This window comes from Larus michahellis, chromosome 1 (genome assembly GCF_964199755.1).
Source record: "Larus michahellis chromosome 1, bLarMic1.1, whole genome shotgun sequence".
NCBI classification, from domain to species: Eukaryota; Metazoa; Chordata; class Aves; order Charadriiformes; family Laridae; genus Larus; species Larus michahellis.
In genome coordinates, this window is record NC_133896.1 from 220,923,789 (window position 1) to 220,943,452 (window position 19,664).

Genomic DNA, 19,664 nt, shown 5'->3' on the forward strand with positions numbered 1-19,664 from the left:
GCTTTGGGCTCCCTCTGTTAGAGCATTCTCTCAGGGCAGGGGAGATGGTGTGCAGTGCTGGAGTGCTGCATGCTGTATCCAGAGCTCACGGCCGGTGTAGCTGGTGCAGCCCCTGCCCATAGTTTGTGGCTTGAAGATGTCAATCTCGAGGAAGTTGCTGGGCGCCAGTTGCTGAGGTCAGGTCTGATCCCATCACCACTGCACATTACTCAGGTTCATCACAGTCCATCTGCCATTGTTTTGGATGATGCTTTTTCTAATACCATTGGTATGGCATCTAGCAATTCCAGTAATGACAACTTACAGTGCCAGGGTTATTTAGCAATTAACATCACACAATTTGATTCATTGGCTATTCTCACCCACACTCAGATCCCCATGAGGTGCACATCAGAGCTCCCCATCCTTCTACATCACCCACCAAGTGCTCCCAGGTCCTTAAGTGAAAGCAGTCCCATGGATGGGTTTGCCTTTGCCTGAGGCAGGACTAACCCAGACCGTCTTCCCTGACATATTCTTCCTGTGCACTATGGGGACTTTATCCCCTCCTACAGTACGTGGAAGTTCTGGTTGGGCAGGGTCAGCTCGATTGGTAGATCCCCTGGTGTTAACTAGCCAGGTGGCCTTTGCTAAATGTGTATCCCAGTGTTTTAAGGTCCCTCTACCCATTGCGCTCAGTGTAGTTTTTAACAGCCCGTTGTATTTTTCAATCTTCCCAGAGGCTGGTGCGTGACAGGTGATGTGATACACCCACTCAGTGCCACGCTCTTTGGCCCAGGGGTCTATAAGAGTGTTTCAGAAATGAGTCCCGCTGTCCGACTCAGTTCTCTCTGGGGTACCATGTCACCACAGGCCTTGCTTTTCAAGGCCCAGGACAGTGTTCTGGGCAGTGGCATGGGGCACAGGGTGTGTTTCCAGCCATCCAGTGGTTGCTTCCACCACTATGAGCACATGGTCCTTATCTTGGTGGGTTTATGGGAGTGTGGTATCATCAATCTGCCAGGCCTCCCCATGTTGATATTTCAGCCATCGTCCTCCATACCACAGAGGCTTTCACCACTTGACTCACTTGATTGCAGCACATTTCACATTCATGGATAACCTGTGCAGTGGTGTCCATGGTCAAGTCCACCCCTCGGTCACAAGCCCATCTCTAAGTTGCCTCTCTTCTTTGGTGGCCTGAGGTGACATGAGCCCACCAAGCTATGAATAACTCACCCTTATGTTTCCAGTCCAGATCCACCTGAGCCACTTCAATTATAGCAGCCCGATCCGCCTGCTGGTTGTTTTGATGTTCCTCAGTGATCCGACTTCGTGAGTATAAGAAGACACCACCAGTATAGTATGTATGAAGGCCACCACATTCCTGCTGCAGCTTTCATTAATTACCTCGCTGTGCAACAGAGATATCTTATTCCTCAGATATGCCGTGCTGTCAGTCAGAATAAAAAGAAGGGGGTAGCTGGAAAGAAAAGAATCCCTCAAAGTGCAGAGTAACACACCAACAAGCGAAACCAGTCGGATCTTTCATTGCAGGCACCAGCCCTGCACATTTACTCACCTGCCCCAGGTCCCACGGTCCCAATAGCAATTTCTGTGGGTAACACTCTCTAGGAGCTCTGATAAAGTAGCATCCTGAAGGCCTTACCATCAGGGGTGAGCTTCTTGAGTGCTGGAAACATGAATCTCTTCATATCAGTGTTCACCGTTCCCACCTTAGTTCTACCCTCCTCTACACCTGACAGAACCTATCCCACTGGGGGATAGTCAAGCACTATCCCACTGCCTCCCTTTCCCTCTTCTTTCACACTGCAAAGCAGCTCAAGAGAAAAGCAGCTGCGATAGCGGCAGCCAGTGCCTGGGACATCACAGTCCCTCACAAGACTGGCAGGCAGATGAGGGGAACAGAGCGGGGCAGCAAACGGTGCTGCTGGGTCACAGACAACTCCACTGTCACCCACACACATTGTCACGTCCCAGTCTCAGGAAAGAGGGGGGGTAAGTGACTCAGATTCATAAATCCCCAACGGCACGGGCTAAGGTGAGATAACTCTCAAGGTCCATATAGAAACATTTATTAGTTTCACAAAATGATTAGTGTAGGTCTTAACAAGTCCATGATAATTGGTTAGGTATATGACAAATTATGGCAAGTGGTGGGGTGTACATCCTATTAGTTAACAACAGATATACAACAACTTAATGGCACACAGTGCTTAAGGTCGTTACTTAACTCTAACCATTAATTACTCTAAATGCTATTTAACAACTTTAAGAGAAAAGAGAAATCAAGGGATAGAGAAAAGAAAAGATAGAGGAAAAAGATAAAGATGAAGAGTTCACCAATCCCAGTTCCAGCGTTCAGACAGCCAAAGCTGGGGGGGGGCGGGGCAGTGTCTTGTAGGAGCAATCTGTGAATCCCTCTGTTGTACTAGTCTTCCTCCCCTTTTATGTTTGCCGAATTAGCACGGCCTGCCCCACTCGTTATGGGGCAGTTTCATCTCAGGTTTTTCCCCCTCCGAGGTGACATATAGCATGATTTGTGTGGGGAGACGAGAACTATAGTCATACGTGTTTAGCGTGATCCCTATAATCTTCATTAGCATGTGCAGGCTGTGCACTTTCATATGCATTTCACGGATAATGAAGCAAAGGTCACTTATCAGACACAACGGCCTTGAGAACTGAGAACTAGCAACCTCACCACACAAATGGCAGCCTTCTGTGCCAGCAGCCCTGGTCAGGAGCCCAGGTCAGGCTTTGCTTTGAACTGATGGGTTGGACAGCCCCAAGGAGGGCGATGCGCCAAGGAGAACCAAAACCCGCTGTTACTCAGCTGGGGCTCAGCTCATGCACCACACAGTTCTGGCCCCAAAGACTGCCCCTTGAGCAGAGGACTCCTCTCACCCCGAAAGACTTCCTTTGATCACAATCATTTTGAAAGAACTTATGGCAAACCCATCATTAACATCTCCAAATGAGGCCAAAGCGGATGACAACATAAAAAAGGGACAGGGAAACCGCTTCTACACCTCCTGCCCCAGAGAACAAATGGGTGAATGCTGTATTTGGTGAAGGTGAGGGTTTATTTTTTAAGTATGGGACCAAACTCTTATACAATGAAACAGAACAAAGCGTAGGAAGAGGTTAACATTATTATTCAAGCTTGAACACTGAGTTTTATTGCAAGTCATTTTTTTTGTGAGAGTAAGACATGAAGCTCAGCTGTGAGCCCACCAGACTCCCAGCCCAGTGGCACTGCACCAGACCCCTGCAGAGAAGAGTCTGTTGTGCGAATTCTGATGGGAATCCAGATGATGCTCACACAGGGCACGCATACGAAATCTGTTCTGCCAAATTATAGCTCTCCCATGGCTATCAGCCACGCCTGAGCATTTCAAACACACAGATCCTTTACCCATGTGACGTTGTGCTCCCCAACGGATGCCAACCTGATCCTTACGTCCCGTAACCCTGCCCAAGCGATAACCACCCGTGGTGGCCATAATGGGTGCATCTAGTCATGATGGCAGCATCCGGGGCTCAAAGGTAGTTTCAGGGAGACAGATAACAACACAACAGCCAAAGGCTAACTCGAGCAATGCGCCCACCTAACCACAATACGGGTACTGTGGTCAATATGCAAATATGACTATAAGTCAATCATCTTGCCCTCGTAAATAGTGAACAGCCCAAGAGCCTTTGGAGCTCTCCTGAACAGCAGTGGGCTGCACGCCAGGATCTCCCTGTGAGTAGGGACACCTCTCAAGATTACTCCTTGAGGTTAAGAGATTCCTTACCACAATAGATCCTTGGTAAGTGCTTCATAGTATGCTAAACTTTGAAATTCTTATCTGAGTGACATAAAGCATTGATTGTGCACATATAATTTAGACGTAAACCATTGACCGAGTCTGGGACTAGGACTGGATCCAGCTGTACCCAGACTCCTCTCTGAGAAGTTTAGAAAGCAGAGGGGTCCTTTATGAAACCTTGACTCGACAGGGGGGTCTCCCTGAGAGCTCTGTCTCACTGTGTCCTCTATGCAGTAAATAACCAAGCGTGCCTTGCCATTGAATCTTGTTAAAACTGTCGCATCTACTATCAAACTTCGTTAAATCATTGTTCTATATCGATAAATATATTGCTGCTTCTCTCTTACGACTGAGGTGTACTACCCCATCCGTGACAACACACCTGTGTATGAAATGGTGTGGCAGAAAGTGTGGTCCATTCCCCCACAAACATACACCTGCAGAGGAGAGTCTAGGGGCCTTTAAGTAAAAAACAAGGGCTCCTCCTGCTTTCTCTCTCACCGCTTCCTTTCTATGCCACTTGCTCCAAAATTACAGAGGAAAACAAAGTACAGGGGGTGCCACTCCTACTTCAAACATCCAACCGCGCTATCTTCCTTTCAACAGTCCCCCCGGGAGGCTCAGCTTAAGCAAGGCTACTCATTCTGGGATCCTTAAAACAAACTGAGGACATCTCTCCCTTTCCCGCCCAGGACCGTCATTAGGTGACGCGACGCGAACTACATCTCCCGTCAGGCCCCGCGCCGCCCCGCCCGGCCCCGCCCTCTGCACGGGCGCGCCTTGCACCGCGGGAGTTGTAGTCCCGTGGCGCCTCCCTGCCCCCGGCGCCCGCGCTCCGGAAGTGACTCTGAGTCCCTGGCGTGTTGATTTCCGGGAGACGGCTCTCATGGCGGCTCCGGAGCAGCGAAGCGTCTGAGGGGGTTCGGCGGCCGCCGCCATGTTCGGCTGCCTGGTGGCGGGCAGGCTGGTGAGCGCTGCCCGGGCCGCGGGCGGGGCCCTCAACCCGCTCGGGGCCGGGGTGGAGCTGCCGCAGGGCCGCCCCGCGGGGCTCGCCCTTCCCCAGGCGGCGGGGGGACCTCGCCGTCCTCGTCAGGCCCGCCCGGCGCCTCGGCTGGCTCCTGCCCCTCATCCCCAGAGGCAGCGGCGTTGTAGAGCCTCGCTGCCCGGAGGCAGCCAACATCCTCTCTTCATGGAGAGGCTCGGGCTGCTCAGAGACAAGCTGCGGGCTTAAAAGAAGCTTTTTAAGGCTAGATTGTGTGTTGGCTGCAAGGATGTGTCATTTCGGGTAACGAGGAGGGTATCTGTTGCTCTGGCATTTAGCCATCCTTGTGCTGCCTGTCTCAAGGTCTATTGTATTTCCTATGTGAACAGGTTTCCATGATCCTGGGGTTGTGCCAGCCAGGTGGTCAACAGCCACTGCTTATAGACTTGGCAACCTCTTCTGCACCCTATTTTCCTCCTACGCACATGGGGAGCGAAGGTATTCTCATCCTGTAGTCCCGGGTGGGATATATGTTCAGTGCAGGTAGAACAAGACTGTTGTGCCTTTTCAGTAATATTTTTTGCAGTTGTTCTTCTGCTGTGTTTGACTCTTATCTGGCTATTTGCTATTTAGGTTAGTACGTTCCTCACTTTTTTGTTATGTTCCACTGTAGGTGTATTTCTGTAAAAGGAAATTCACAGTTACAGTCAAAAATGAAAAACATAGTAATACTAATACAGGTTTTGTTCTCTCTAGGTACAAGCAGCCCCCCAACAAGTGGCTGAAGACAAATTTGTATTTGATTTACCGGACTATGAAAACATCAACCATGTAGTGGTCTTCATGCTGGGAACGATACCATTTCCGGAAGGAATGGGAGGATCTGTCTATTTTTGTTATCCAGACCAGAGTGGGATGGCAGTGTGGCAGCTGCTGGGGTTTGTGACTAATGAGAAGCCAAGTGCCATCTTCAAAATTTCTGGTCTGAAATCGGGTAAGACTGGTAAAACGTCGCAGTCAGTGAAACAGCTGTGTTCCTGCATGCATGAGGGGATAAATGTTTGAAGGTGGTTTTGAACAAAAAACTACTTGAAAAGGCAGATCACTCTGTGTTTTCAGGCAGTCCTGAGCACATGTGGAACTAGAAGCAGTCTGTCAGCTTTATGAAGTCTGTCTGTACGTTGATGTTCCCAGCAAAGTTTCTCATTCATCTTCTCTTGTATGTGGTGTTGATCTGGAAATTCCTTTGAGCAGGCTTGGCATGTGTTCCAGTGCTTCTGCATTGATAACCTGGGGAAGAATGACTCTGTAACTTCCATACCATGGGATTGAGGCATTTGTCTAGACAAGCCTGCAACGTTTTCTTTCAGCTTCCCCTGTCAAGTCGTTGTATTCTTTATAGCACAGAGACAGGTTTTGTAATGAGTAAAGTCTGACACAGTGATTTGAGATAGGCGCTTCCCATCCGGGTGCGGCTGCACTTTATAATTGTCCAGTAGAGGGTGTCGTCACTGGAAAGCAGCTTTCCAAATGTTTTAGTATTTTTAATATAGACCCGAGTCAGAGAAGCGTGACTGATATGGGAGTCAGAGAATACTGGTGCTACCTGAAGTAGGTGCAGGCATGTTTTCCTAAATATGTGGGTTTTTTTCCATGCATGTTATAAAAATTATGAAGTGCCCCAATGGCACACCTTTGCCTTATTAAAGGGACAGATATGTCAGTCAAGCAGCTTCAAGTGTTATGGTATAAAGTAATACACATCTTTTATAGGCTTCAGTGTAGTCTACAGCCTTGACTCAAATCTCTAGGTAAGCGTTGAGGTTGCTGTGATAAAATGTATTAATTCGTAACGTGGCATGTGTTCTTTTGAATCAGTCTTGCATGGTAGCGTGACGTGACATAAGGACTCTCAACGTGCAGAGCAAAATGGATTCTGATCACATATGTTCCTTAAAAATTGGTGCTTTCTTCAGAAGATATAACAGCCACAGGAAGGGTTTGGGGGGCATGTTTTTGTATATTCCAAAGTTGTGTTGATGTGAAACAGTGAAGTGTATCGCTGGTTCTTTTGCCAGCTTTTGCAGGATGTTTCTCATGCTTGAAAGACTTGCTGTATTATGTATGCTTTCAGACAGCTTCATAGGAAAACTCATTTTCAGGTGCGTTTTGCATGATTAGCCATAACTTCCAAGTAAGGACTGCTCTGGAGGAAGAGGTCTGTGCCATGGTCGAATGCATTTGCAGTGCTGTGAGGCAGTGCTGTGCTTGATCTGAACAACAGAGGCCTCCACTGGTCCCATTGTTGTCTACAGCTTCTCTCCGACTGTAGAGTCAATATAAGCTACACAGCCTTAGTTTCCATGACCATAAACAATTGTATGATGGAGGAGACTATGAGGCTTTAGAAAGGGGATACCAAAGAGCTGGGAGGGGATAAGAGAGAGCTGGAATCATTGAGAGACGTTGCTGACTGTTGAAATCTGCCTTTTGGATTTGACTACCTCAGGCAAATTTTTTGAACAGGCCATATGTTTCTGTGAAATGAACGAGGAAGAAGAGGACAAATGTCAATGGCATGTCCTTCAAGAAACGTTGGGGTGCTCGGATGGCTCCTGATTCAGCGTAGCAGGTAGCAGTGCTGTTCCACAAAGAGATTGAATAAAGAAATTGAACTAGAGTTTTATCCCCTGTGTAAGTATGGGGCGATTACATTTGTAGCTTGGCTATTGAGGCTCCATTCATGTAAAACAGCAGCTTAAAGCTGAGTGGCTCTGCTGTCAAGGTGTTTTCAGCCTCGTCACTTGTTCTGGGGATGTTGCAGGTGGCAAGTGAACCTGTAGGTGAGGCTTATGAGAAACACGGAGGTTGCACAGATATTTCTGTGTTGGTAAATGAAGGCTAATTTGAGAATCATAGAATGCTGAGGGCTAATTTGGAGAATTAATAGCAACATGAAGTTGATGCTGGCTTTACAAAACTTAGTGTAATAAAGAGGCTGCCTGTTACTTTTGTGAGCTGGAACAGCGTGGAGAGCTTTTAAAAATGGCTAGATTATGTCAGCTTTTTGGTAGGTTCTGTTAGGAATACATACATTAAAAACTATGAGAAAACAGGTAAATTTTTCTGACATGGATGCAGCGTATTTTGTGACATCAGCTTGCTTGCTGGGGATGTTACATAGTTGTGTTAATGGCTGTGCCGCAGAGTAAAAATATTGTGGAGTGCTGTGTTTGCTTCAACTTAATCCCTTGTTGAGAGGAAGAAATGTGCATCCCTGTTTGTCAGCTCCCCATGAAAGACTGGTTGTAGCTGAGTATCTTTCTTGCGTGATGAAGAGGACCAGCGTGTTTCGTATGTGGACATGAGTGGCCAGCTGAAGTGGTGTAGTGTTTTATTACACAGACTTCGGGAAAGGTTGAATGTATCATTTGTAACCCTTATGTTAAGTTTATCTTTAGTGTCTGAAATGCCCTGGAACTGTACAGGCTTTGTGATGTGTGTGACTTGCCTGTTGCTCAGTGAGTCATGTGACTTGCAGCTGGGGTGTAGAAAAACCACATATATCGTACTAATCGTTGCTTAGTCTTGTGTGCTTGACAAGTAGAACATCTGTGATCAGAAGACATAGGCCTGTGATAGACTCAGAGGCATCCTATCGAACATGCTTGAGATTCCTGCCTTGCTGCCGGAAAGATCAAAGCACAGTGGTAAACTGCGCCTGCATGAATCCCTGATACACAGGCAACAATGGCAGGCTCGGTAATGCCCTCTAGCAAGGACTGAGTTACGTGGTGCCTGCGTTCCCCCTTGTGTTTGTCTGCCCGGGTGCTGCTTCAGAGATCCCCTGGTTCGTGAGGTATCGAGATTAAATTTGCTCTTTGCATTTCATCCGTGGTTTTGTGGTTGTTCCTGCATCCTGCCCGTGTTGGCTCACACATGTGTTCTCTGTATTTCTACGTTTTGGAATGCTAATTGCAAGAGCCCAGCAGCGAAAAGGTGGAGAATGTTTCAGTTGGTGTAAGGATGGCAGGGGATGCTTTTCTCTCAGCCTTTTAGGCAGACATTTTTCCAGGAGAGTGGTTCCATGGGGTTGCATGCAGCGACAGAATGGTCGCATTTTATTATTTAGATCATGAATGTCTTTCTAAAGTAGTGATGGATTTTGATGGAGCCTGTTGCTTGAGGATGTTATACTTTTATTGTAGATGTCAGCTTCTCAGGTGAAGATGTGACAAGATGTGTAAGTCTTACCTTTATCAAGCAAGCAGCTATCTACAGTAAAGTTTGAGATCATACAGCAATGGCATTTCACAAAAACGCTTCAAAATAGCACATCAGGAGATGAACTCTCTTCTTACTGGCCTTGTGTTGAAGTAACTCTGAAATACTCTTAAACGTAGCACTGCATTGCAGTTGTAGATCTGAAGTGAGGAGTGACACTGGACTTCAGTTGAAGAAGGTACTGGGTTTTCAAACATGCTTTCCGTATGGGTTGGCTGTTGGCTTCTTTTTGGTAATGCTTTGTGTCTCTGCAGAGGAATGGTCAGGTTTCTGAGATCTTATGTCTTTGAGCCCCAGTTCCGCTTCGCAGACTTGTGCTGGTTTTGCTGACTGAGACTTTGACCACGGAAATAAGTCAGGTGGTGCTTTAGATTTCAGTCAGTCTTTCCTGCAGCTCAAGATCGCGTTGACTGGTCTGTAGGATGGTTCGCGATGAGCTTTGCTTTCTCCTGCTAGTAAGAGGCCAGAGCGTGCTACCGAAACATCATGTGTGTGTTAAGACGGTGCTTGTCTATTGCGTTTGTTCGACTTAGGTGGAATATTAGTATTTGCTTACTAATAGCATTGTGGTCCCCAGACCTTTTTCCTGTATTTTCCTTTTTGGATGCTGACAAAGCAATTGATTTAAGTGTGTGATTTAAGCGGTTCTAGATGCCCGTCCTTGTCTGCAGAGACCCCAGCTGAAGCTGGGACTAAAAGTACTGGTTAATACTCGGTTGCAAAAGGTCATAAGTGATGGCAGAGGGCTGGGACGATGCCTGTGTGAGCAGTGTGCAACCTGGGGGCGTTTTTCTGCCTGATTCACTCTTTCCTCTGTGGCTCTTGCAAAGTCGGAGGCCTTTCTGTTCCGTGGCTGCTCCTTTGACCTTTGCTGCTGTTGCTGGTTTGGGGCAGTTCAGACGAGACCCCCGCAGGGATGGCTTTGAGTCAGAGTGATCTTGAAGTAACATTCTCTATTTTTCAGTGCACAAACAGGTTCGCAAGCACCTGGTTCACCTGAGTGAATCAAACAACTCCGCAGCAGTGCTGCGCTTCCTGTTTTTCTGCAATTGTTTCAATATGAATTAAAGGCTTGGTCCTATAGAGAGAGGTTCTGCTGGCTTTCACTCACAGATCGTATTTCTTGTTGAATCCATTTACTTCATAGGGAGCTTTAAAATGGTATTTTTCCTTTTCTTAGAACTTCCCTTAAGATGTGATGTGTTTTTTTAAATGTACCTACCGCACTGCTTCATCTGTTGTGCTTGTGTGTACTTTTGTCTGTGCTTGGACTGTGTGATTTCCACGTATTTCTGAGGTAGGGAGATCTCTGGTGGGAGTTGAGGAGTACCTTGTACAGAAGAAACACGGTAATTTAAGTAACACAGTCTTTACACGTGTGCCAGATCTAATGTGTGCTGTTTGATGCTTTCAGGGAAGGGAAGTCAACATCCCTTTGGTGCCATGAACCTCCCTCAGACGCCAACAGCGGCCCAAATTGGAATCTCGGTGGAACTGCTGGAGAACCTGGCCCAGCAAACTCCTGTTGCCAGTGCTGCTGTGTCATCAGTAGATTCGTTCACAGAGGTAGTTTGGACATTCTGTTTTCAAAAATTCTCCATACTACTGAAGTCTTAAGAATTTAGCCTCTGAAGAACTAATTAAAAAAAACAAAGCTGCTATGGGTGGCTATAGGATTGTAACCATCCTAATAATTGCCATATCATTTGGCTGGATGCTTTGATATTTTGAAACTACTTTGTTCTTACACTGGAAAACTGTGTCTCCTGTAAAGGGTTGGATTTTGTGTGCTCAGTGGAATCAGGCCAATAGACTCACTTGTCTGTGTCACTCTACTGTAAAAATATTTATGATAATTCCTTATAGAAGCAGCTGTGACTAAATGCGTGTAAGAGACAGTGGATCTTTGGTGATTTGTAGGTGCTGGAACTCCAGAGCACAGACTTGCAGGGATGGTCAAAAATTGACTCAACGTCAAGGCAGGCATGGGCATGGATGCAGATAGATGTTCAAGTGTACCACTGACCCGTGAGAAATCCTTCTGATGTAGTTCTGCAGAACTACAGAATCGTGGCCTCTCCCATAGTAAAAAGTTATTTATTTTTTTTCCTAGCTCTTTCCCTGTGGACCAGGCCTTGGGCTGCAACACTGCCATTTTTTAGCCCGTTTTGTTAGCTCAAACCTCTGGAAATCCTCAGCCAACACTGGCAGTTACTTGGCCATCTAACAGCAGTTGAAGGCAAGGCAGATCTGCATGGCAGATCTTCATTTCCCTAACAGTGACGGCTCTGGCATTACCTTTTAACATCTCAGCAGTTGGTGAGGCTTTGCTTGAGGCTTTTCCTTTTTTCTTGCTCGCTTTCCTTACAGACGCTTGCTGCGGTAGAGTGGTAGTTGAAGAGTAATCCTGATAGCGTAGCTGATGCCCTTTGGCAGTTTATATACATGGGTGTATAAGCTCCAAATAGGTGATGTCTCGTGGAGAAAGTTATCGTGACTAGGAGTTGACCAACAGCTATTTTTGTGTAGTACAGTTAACTGAGCTTTTCTGGAGTTCAGAGCGACAAACAACATCTAAATAACGTTTCTGATTCCACCAATTTTTGTAACCGCGGTAGTTGGGTCATGAGGTAATAACATGCGGCTTGGGGTCATTTGCAAGGTAGCTGGTGGAGTTTTCTGACAATAATATATAAAGCAGAAAAAAAGAACCCCACCTAATAATTGCATGGCTTTTCTTACAAATGTTATTTCCAGTTCGGTGGTTTTCTCTATTAAAAGAGTCGCATCTTAACTGAAATTGTATATTGCTTTCAAGGAAGGCAGTTGAGCCAAAGGTTGTAGCAGTAGTTACTCTTACAGAGAAAATGTGTAAAGTCATAGTTGAAGAAAACCTTTGAGGGAGTAGACGGCAGAGGAAGGGGATATGACTGGAGTGTGTTTGTGAATGACTAATGGCTTTTAACACTTGGTGTCATCTCTTTGGAACCACTACGTTATAGCAATAAAAGTATTTTTTTTTTCTAAAGGCAAAATCATCTGTTGCTACTCTAAGTTAAGGGGTTGCTCTCCCACTACATTTTTAGTAAGTTTGATGAGGCTTTATGATTGTCTATATATATTTTTTTATATATATATATATATATATATAGTTAAATTATTAAAAAGTTGTACGGAAAAAAGTGGGACAAAACCAGAGAACATTCTGCCTGGCCGTGGGGTGACGCCGAGGGTAGGCTTCGGGGACTTCCGCTCCTTTTGTCAGCGCCGGTGGAGGGAAGCCCGAGTGTGCATATATTGCCCCAGGCTCTGTCTTCCTCCGTCATTTCACTGTCTGCTAAAATAGTTTGTTCTCCCACCAAAACAAGGCATGTTTTTTCTTAAAATAAAAAGAATAGGGGAAAGGAGGTACTATAGGCTTATCTCTCTGCAGACTGGCTGGGAATGTGCTACAGCCTCATCCTCTGCACGCAGGGCTTACTGCTTCTCGGCCTCTCTCTCACTCTTTTGCTTCCTTATTCCTATAGTTTAGGAGTTTCCGATGTATCTTTTTCACGTTTTCCCCAGCAAGACCTCGTGGCAGAGGGTGCCAGGGTAGCAGCCCTCCTGTGGTGAAAGCTAAAGGAAATTTCCCTGTCCCTGGAGTCTGACAAGTTGTAACGAGGCGGGTTGCGGACTTTTCAGCTGCTCTAGCGACTGGTGGTTTGCCAGGAGCTGGAATGGCAGCTTTGACCTTCTGATGGTTTGTTTGATTTGGAGGAGAGGGACAGCTCTTGTCGCTGCATCGCTGCTTTGTCACAAGAAGAAAATGTTCTTCCCAAAGCTGTTTGTCCAGTTGGATGAAATGGGGCAGGGAGAGGGTGAATAAAGACTCTGAAAATGATTTCTGGGTGCTGGATGGATCCGAGGGCAAGACTGAGAGTTAGGATGTTTTGATCAATTTAAACCAGACATCCTCAGACCTACTATATCCACTTTCTTTGTCCGTCGATGGCAATGTTAACTTTATTTCATATAGGAGTTGTGTATCAGCTAAACTTTTGCACCAAAAAAAAATCAAATTGAAAAAACAACTTAGTTAAAATTTCTCTCTCTCTTTTTTTTTTTTTTTTTTTTATTTTATTTCAGTTCACTCAGAAGATGTTGGATAACTTCTATAACTTTGCTTCCTCGTTTGCTGTTACTCAGGCACAGATGACCCCAAATCCTTCGGAAGCTTTCATTCCTGCAAACGTAGTTCTGAAATGGTAATGGTAATGATCTCTAGGGACAAGCGTTCTTTTTTCTAGGCATTAAACCAGCTGATCTCTGAGTATTGAACTGCTGTCATGCTATTCAGCGAGATGACGCAAAAATGTTTAAGAGCGTTTGTTATTTATCTCAAGTATAGAGATGTTCTCCCCACTGTTTTTTGTGTTTGTCAGCATCTTCATACCAATTTTTTATTAGGAAATTGATAAAAAGCCTAGGAATTTTTTGCTTCTAGAAAGGTCGCCCTTGACACCTGTGGAGTTGCTGATTATGCAGATGCTCTGGAGCCACACTGATACTTGCCGATTTGTTATGCTTGGTCTCTTCCTAGACGTAGTTCCAGCATAATTATGTTGCTTAAGAATATGTGAGAGATGGAGAAATCATGTTCCTAGTTGACTGGGTTCTGTCACCAAGACCCTTGAGCACAAATACAAAAGTCTCTGGGTTGTTTTCCAGGGACTGGTTTAAGAAATAGCTGTTGATGGGGAAAGCCCGTGTAGTCTGGAGATAAATTGTGAACGGCGGGCAGTCCTTTAGGATGTCTGAAAAAAATTCTTTGCTGCAGTTTATCAGTTTAGCCCTCTTTAGCCTCTACGATATTAACCTAAACCCTTTTTAAAACAGTATTTTGGGCTGTCTGAATACAGTTTTATCACTAGTACAGATCTCATGAGTACGCAGTTAATGTAAATAATAAGTTTTCTTTGGGAGTGTGATGATGCAGATCTATTTAGAAGGTGACTCTACACGCTCTGTAAACATATGTGGGTAAGGTCTTTGATGAGAGAAGTCGAAGGGAAGACAGGCTAAAGAAGCGGGGTAATGGCTGGGCATTGCCTGGCTGATGCTGGATTCGCTTCTGACTGTTGTTCAGAACAGTTTCGTGAAGTGAGGCATAACTCTAGTAAAACCCAGTGGTGTATAGAAATCTATTAATGGGATTACAGTCACAGAAAACCAGCACTTTTCGGCTCTGTTTGTATGTTTGTGAGTCGTCATGATGTGTTTAATTATAGCTTGTAACTCGTAGAGTATCCTAGGTCTGTGCAATGAGCTGGCTGGAAGGGAAATCCAATAGTCTGGCTTAGAAATTCATTCCTAAATAAGCCTTTCTCTAACTTGAGTGGGTTTAAAACCCTTTAGAGTCTCTTTTATCTTTTAAGTTGGGTTAGGAGTTATGAGATGTAGAACAACCTGGTTTTTTTGTTGTTTTTCTTTGTTTCATTGGCAGTACCTTTTGATACCTTACAGCTTGGGCTTGTGGGGATTGAAAGGGGTTTTTAGGCTTTTGTATCTCAAAGCCTGTAAGCTGGTTTGTTTTTTTTTTTTTCTGGAAGTCACGGAAATCATATACTTTCCCTATTTCTTCTGTAGGTCAATAACGAATTCTGATACTCGGTTTGTTTGTGGTTTGCTTGTTTCTGTGAGTATGGAAAGTGAAATTAGGACAGCATGTATGCGCGTGCATACTGGATTCCATTATTTGTTAGAGAATTCCTTTTCCTCGTTAGATTTTTACCCAACGTTACTGTATATAGTAAAGGCGGAAGTTAGAATTATTTGGTAAGGGCGGAAAAATAATGGGGACGACTTCGTCTCAAGGTTACTATTAGAACTGCAAGGCCAGTCGATGCGCAGCCTTGAGCGCAGAATTGTCTGCAGTCCCCTCGCCCTTCCCTGTGAGCAGGTGACACACAGCCTGCCACCAAGCCATCCTGAATTGCAGGCTGTGCTCCCTGTGCGAGCCCGCCTGAGCCTGTCGAGCTCATGGCCACTGTCCTGGGAACTGAGACGTGGCTTTGTGCACCAAAGAGGTAGTACAGGGACAGCTGAATTGGATTCAAAAGCCGTGGCATTACCTTGTTTTTCCCAATTTTACATTTTATCCCTAAATGGCGTGAGGGTTTTCTTGGTTTGGTTTTGCTGGGTTTTCTTCTGGAAAATACCTGTCTTGGGGCAGAGTGGCTGGAGAGCTGCCCGTCAGAAAAGGACCTGGGGATGTTGGTTGACAGCTAGCTGAGTATGAGCCAGCAGTGGCCTGTGTCAGGAACAGCGTGGCCAGCAGGACTGGGAAGTGATCATCCCCCTGTACTCGGCACTGGTGAGGCCCCACCTCGAGGGCTGTGTCCAGTTTTGGGCCCCTCGCCACAAAAAAGACATTGAGGGGCTGGAGCGGGTCCAGAGAAGGGCAATGGAGCTGGTGAGGGGTCTGGAGCACAAGTCTGGTGAGGAGCAGCTGAGGGAGCTGGGGGTGTTCAGCCTGGAGAAGAGGAGGCTGAGGGGAGACCTTCTCGCTCTCTGCAGCTCCCGGAAAGGAGGGGGTAGCCGGGGGGGGTCGGGCTCTTCTCCCAAGGAACAGGCGATGGGACAAGAGGAAACGGCCTCAAGTTGCGCCAGGGGAGGTTTAGGATGGATCTTAGGAAAAATTTGTATACCAAAAGGGTTGTCAAGCATTGGAACAGGCTGCCCAGGGAAGTGGTTGAGGCACCGTCCCTGGAGGTATTTAAAAGCTGGGCAGACGCGGTGCTTAGAAACGTGGTTTAGTGATGGGTTTTGTCAGCGTTAGGTTGATGGTTGGGCGTGATGGTCTAAAAGGTCCCTTCCACCTTAGGCAGTTCTCTGATTACTAGGATGATGGGCAGCCTCAGAGTCGCACTTCTACCTGCCTGAACTTTGACTTTCTAGCCCCAAAAATGTTGTGCACAAAATAGCCGCTTTTAATTCACTTACAATTTTACTAAGCTTGAATGAGCATCCTCTGGGATGCCACTTTAATGGAATCCATAGTGTTGTTGAAATACACAAGTCTCACTGTGAGTGTTCTTGATATGGAACCAGAGAGGGGGATTTGGGATTTACTGGCTTCCTGGTGTGGTGTAGATGTCACTTGGTGTCTTCTCTGCATAGATTAAAGCCATTTTATTTGCAGCAGCTTTTGGGTTTTGTTTTTTGTGTCTAGGTATGAGAACTTCCAGAGACGTCTGACACAGAACCCTCTCTTCTGGAAAACATAAATTATGTCATTGGAAGCGCTTTCTAAACAGTGTTACCTGAAAGACACAGCAAGTAACTCCGCTGAAGAATTTTGGGGGAGGGGGGGGAACCAACGATTAGTCTGAATAGACAAACTTGTAACTTTTGTATTACTCTTGAAAATTATTTAAAATTAAAATCCATGAAAACTACTTGCCTACGTGTTGTGGGTTTTTTTAACTGAAGTACTTGGCTGCCACAAGAAATCAGTGTTCCGTGCGCGTGCATAGAAATACTCTTGAAACCGCATTTAAAGCGGATGAAATTACAAGATGAAAAACGGCAGCACCGTTTCATGCTCCTCGTGATGTTTTGGGGTGTTTAGTTGTAAACAAAATAAATGTCGTTTTTCCTTCTTTCCCTCGCTATGAAGGAAGATCAGGCAACTGAGGATATGCTGATGGTTTTCCTGCTGCTGCTTACCCTGTAAGTTCTTTCATTTTGTGGACCACCGATATTCCTGGCCCCAGCTCGTATAAATGGTACAACAGTATTTCCCGCTCTTTGGTGTGAACGCGCCATTGAGCCTGGTCTCGGGGTACCTGTCTTTAACTTTTCCTGGATGGAAGTGTAAAGAGGAGAAATCTCCGGGGATTCTTTCCCTGCTGCAAGTCAAATAGCTTTGGAACGGCCCGTATGGGCCCAATCAGAGTCGTAGATTTGTACTTTGCAGCCCCGGACTGTTCAGTGAGACGCGAGCTGCTGCATCATTGACACCGGAGGTATCTGACGAATTTGTCTTTCTCTTCAGCTTTCTCTAATTATGGTATGAAGAATGATGTGGAAGGGGAGAACAATAAAGCATTATGGTTCTTAGTATCTGGAAGACTTTTTCCATGAGGAAAATGGGTTACATCAAAATGTTGCAGCTCTTTGTGGGGTGTAGTTTCTGTTGTTTGAGAGGAAGCTATTACGTTCCGCTTTAAGAAGCTCATTGCAGTGAACTGGAGCGTGGTTTGACTGTCCTGTGAGCCTCCCTTGGTCTCCTCTGAACTTGCCTGTGTGTCCTGGTTGCGGCTGGGATGGGGTTAATTCGTCACTAAGAAGAAAATCAACTCTATCCCAGCTGAAACCAGGACACTGTGATTCTACTCGGAACTTCCGACAAAAGCGTCTCCATCAAAACAAGGAACATTGTTCTACGTTCTTCTGGAGGGGTTGGAAGAAGCTGCTGGCCCTTCGGTTTGGCAGGATGAAGGTAGCTTCCGCTGTGTAACGCTCCAGGCGGCACAGTGGCCCTAGAACTGCCGCAGTGAAGGAACAGCTTTGTCTGCTGAATACCAAATTCTGCCGATAGTGGGGGTGTTTCCCTCTCTCTCACGGGGGATATTTGTTTTCTTCTGAGGAGAAACGTCATCTGGGGATGGCTGTAGGAAATGTTCATCACTTGTGCCAAAAAGGAATTTCACTTCTCGGTCTGGGAAGTCCAGCCCTCTTTCTTAATTGGTCAGGGACTTCCCCAGAGGAATGTTTGGGGACTGAATATGAGAAACTTGAATTTGTGCAGGCAGGGTCAGTACAGGGATCCCAGACTCTGTGAAATAAAAATTGCTTCTCCAAAAGAGACTCTGCAAGGTCTCTGGCCTCTCCCAGCCAACTCTTCACAACTGGACTAGACAAGGCAGGGGGAAAAATAGTATCACCGGGAGTAATGCTGATTTCCGTGAACAAGTCGGACGAGTTCCAGTCTTCAAAAGGGCCTAAGAGTAGGACAGATGGGAAGGAACGGTCTTAGTTGTTTTTATGACCTGTTTGAGCGTCTCTGTGTGTCATTCTCATGTGAATCCTCACTGAGACGCTGTTTCATGCTCACAGGGCTTCTTCCGGCCCTTCCTCGCAGGGGTCCTGTGTGAAAGTAAGGGCAGCTGATACGAAGGAAGGACCAAGGGAGAAAATCAAGAGAAGAGGGTCCTCAGGTGAGCCTCCTGAGAGAACACGGGGTGGAGGGGAACATGGTGCTTTTGTGATTGTGTGAGATGTTTCTCTTGGACGTGGTGCGATGGGTGTGAACTCTGGAAAGTTTTGAGTGTGTGTCACGAGGAGTTACAGGAGGATCTGTGTGCGTAGCTTCCTTAAGAACCTTGAAGTCTGCTTCGTTTTCCTCTGGAATTGTCTTCCAGTGCCCAGACCTGTTCAGTAACTGGAAGAACCATTCCAGAAGTGGAGGACTACTTTGTTCCTTGATTTGAATGAACCTGCTCTTTTTGTCATGAGATCAACGTTCAGGGTCTAGCCCCATTTTGTGAGAGGGAGGAGAGAGATGTCCAAATGCTCTCTGAACTCCTTCTTGATGGTGTCCATGTGTCTGAGCTTTGTTCAATGCTTTGAAGTGTTCCCAGAGGCCAGCGAAGCTCAGAGGGGAGTGACCACAAAGGAGCTCTTGCTTTGAGGTGAAAGGATGGTGCTTGACAGGGCAAAGGATGATTCAACCATCTCGTGCTCCCCAGAACCACAACCGGATTCATTTTTATGGGTAATTTGGCACTGAAGGGGCCTAGATCTGGGCCTCCTGACCTGGACTTGGGTGTCTGGAACCAGAGCTGCACTTTACAGCTCGGGATTTCTTGCGTTGAAAGAAAAGAGCAGACGACACGTCGTTTTCCTGTAGATCTGCCTTGTGCAGCATAAGCAGGTCCCCCGCCGTGAGCATCAGCTTTAAAACTAACTTGTTCTGGCCTCGCTCAGACTCTTCCCAGTGTGTGTTTTTAGGAGTCTGCCTGAAGTTTGGAGAAGCTCCTGGGAGGATGTGGACAGCAAAAAAATACTTGAAACAAAACCTAAAACTGACCCCCCCCAGCTCTTGTATGGTTGGACTCTACGATCTCAAAGGTCCTTTCCAACCAGAAGATTCTATGATTCTTGACTGTTACATCAAAGCAATACAGGCACATTCTATGAATTATGGTATTTATAGTGCCACCCTTAATTGTAAAAAAAATTTAGTAAGATTGATGTTGATCCTTAAAAGAATCCTTATAGGTGTGTTCAGTGCTATGTTCAGTTGCTGCTATTGGATCTTTCTGTAACGGGTACGAGTTACTCCCTTTTTACATCATGGTTTTCCAGGTCCACGTGCACATGAAATGCGTGAGCCTGTCGTACCTGGATAACTGCTACGCTGCCAGGGGACAGAAACTCGCAGCGTTTGTAGATCATTTGGATCATTGACCACAGTAGGAGGTTGGTTTTTTTTTTCTTTCTGCGGGTGAAGCTAACCAGTGCTGACAAAGGCTGAAGACAAAGGTAAGGAAGGCAGGTGTTAATAAAACCCTTTGCCCCCATCCCAAAAGGAGACT

The 19,664-nt window shown here is 46.1% G+C and overlaps 1 protein-coding gene across 4 annotated transcripts; it reads left to right on the top strand.

Moving 5' to 3' along the window:
* Positions 1-4,648: 4,648 nt before the first annotated feature.
* On the top strand, positions 4,649-16,520 carry HIKESHI (heat shock protein nuclear import factor hikeshi). 4 transcript variants are annotated; one of them, XM_074572385.1, is made up of 6 exons: positions 4,649-4,782; positions 5,187-5,295; positions 5,554-5,791; positions 10,496-10,647; positions 13,210-13,328; positions 16,295-16,520. In XM_074572385.1, exons 3-6 carry the CDS (start codon positions 5,641-5,643, stop codon positions 16,347-16,349), a joined length of 477 nt encoding a protein of 158 aa, XP_074428486.1. In that variant the 5' UTR covers positions 4,649-4,782; positions 5,187-5,295; positions 5,554-5,640; the 3' UTR covers positions 16,350-16,520. The 4 variants fall into 4 exon arrangements, with proteins under 4 accessions (XP_074428486.1, XP_074428485.1, XP_074428488.1 ...); XM_074572386.1 differs by having other exon boundaries at positions 4,762-4,778; XM_074572384.1 differs by lacking the exon at positions 5,187-5,295 and having other exon boundaries at positions 4,659-4,782.
* The last annotated feature ends 3,144 nt before the right edge of the window (positions 16,521-19,664 follow it).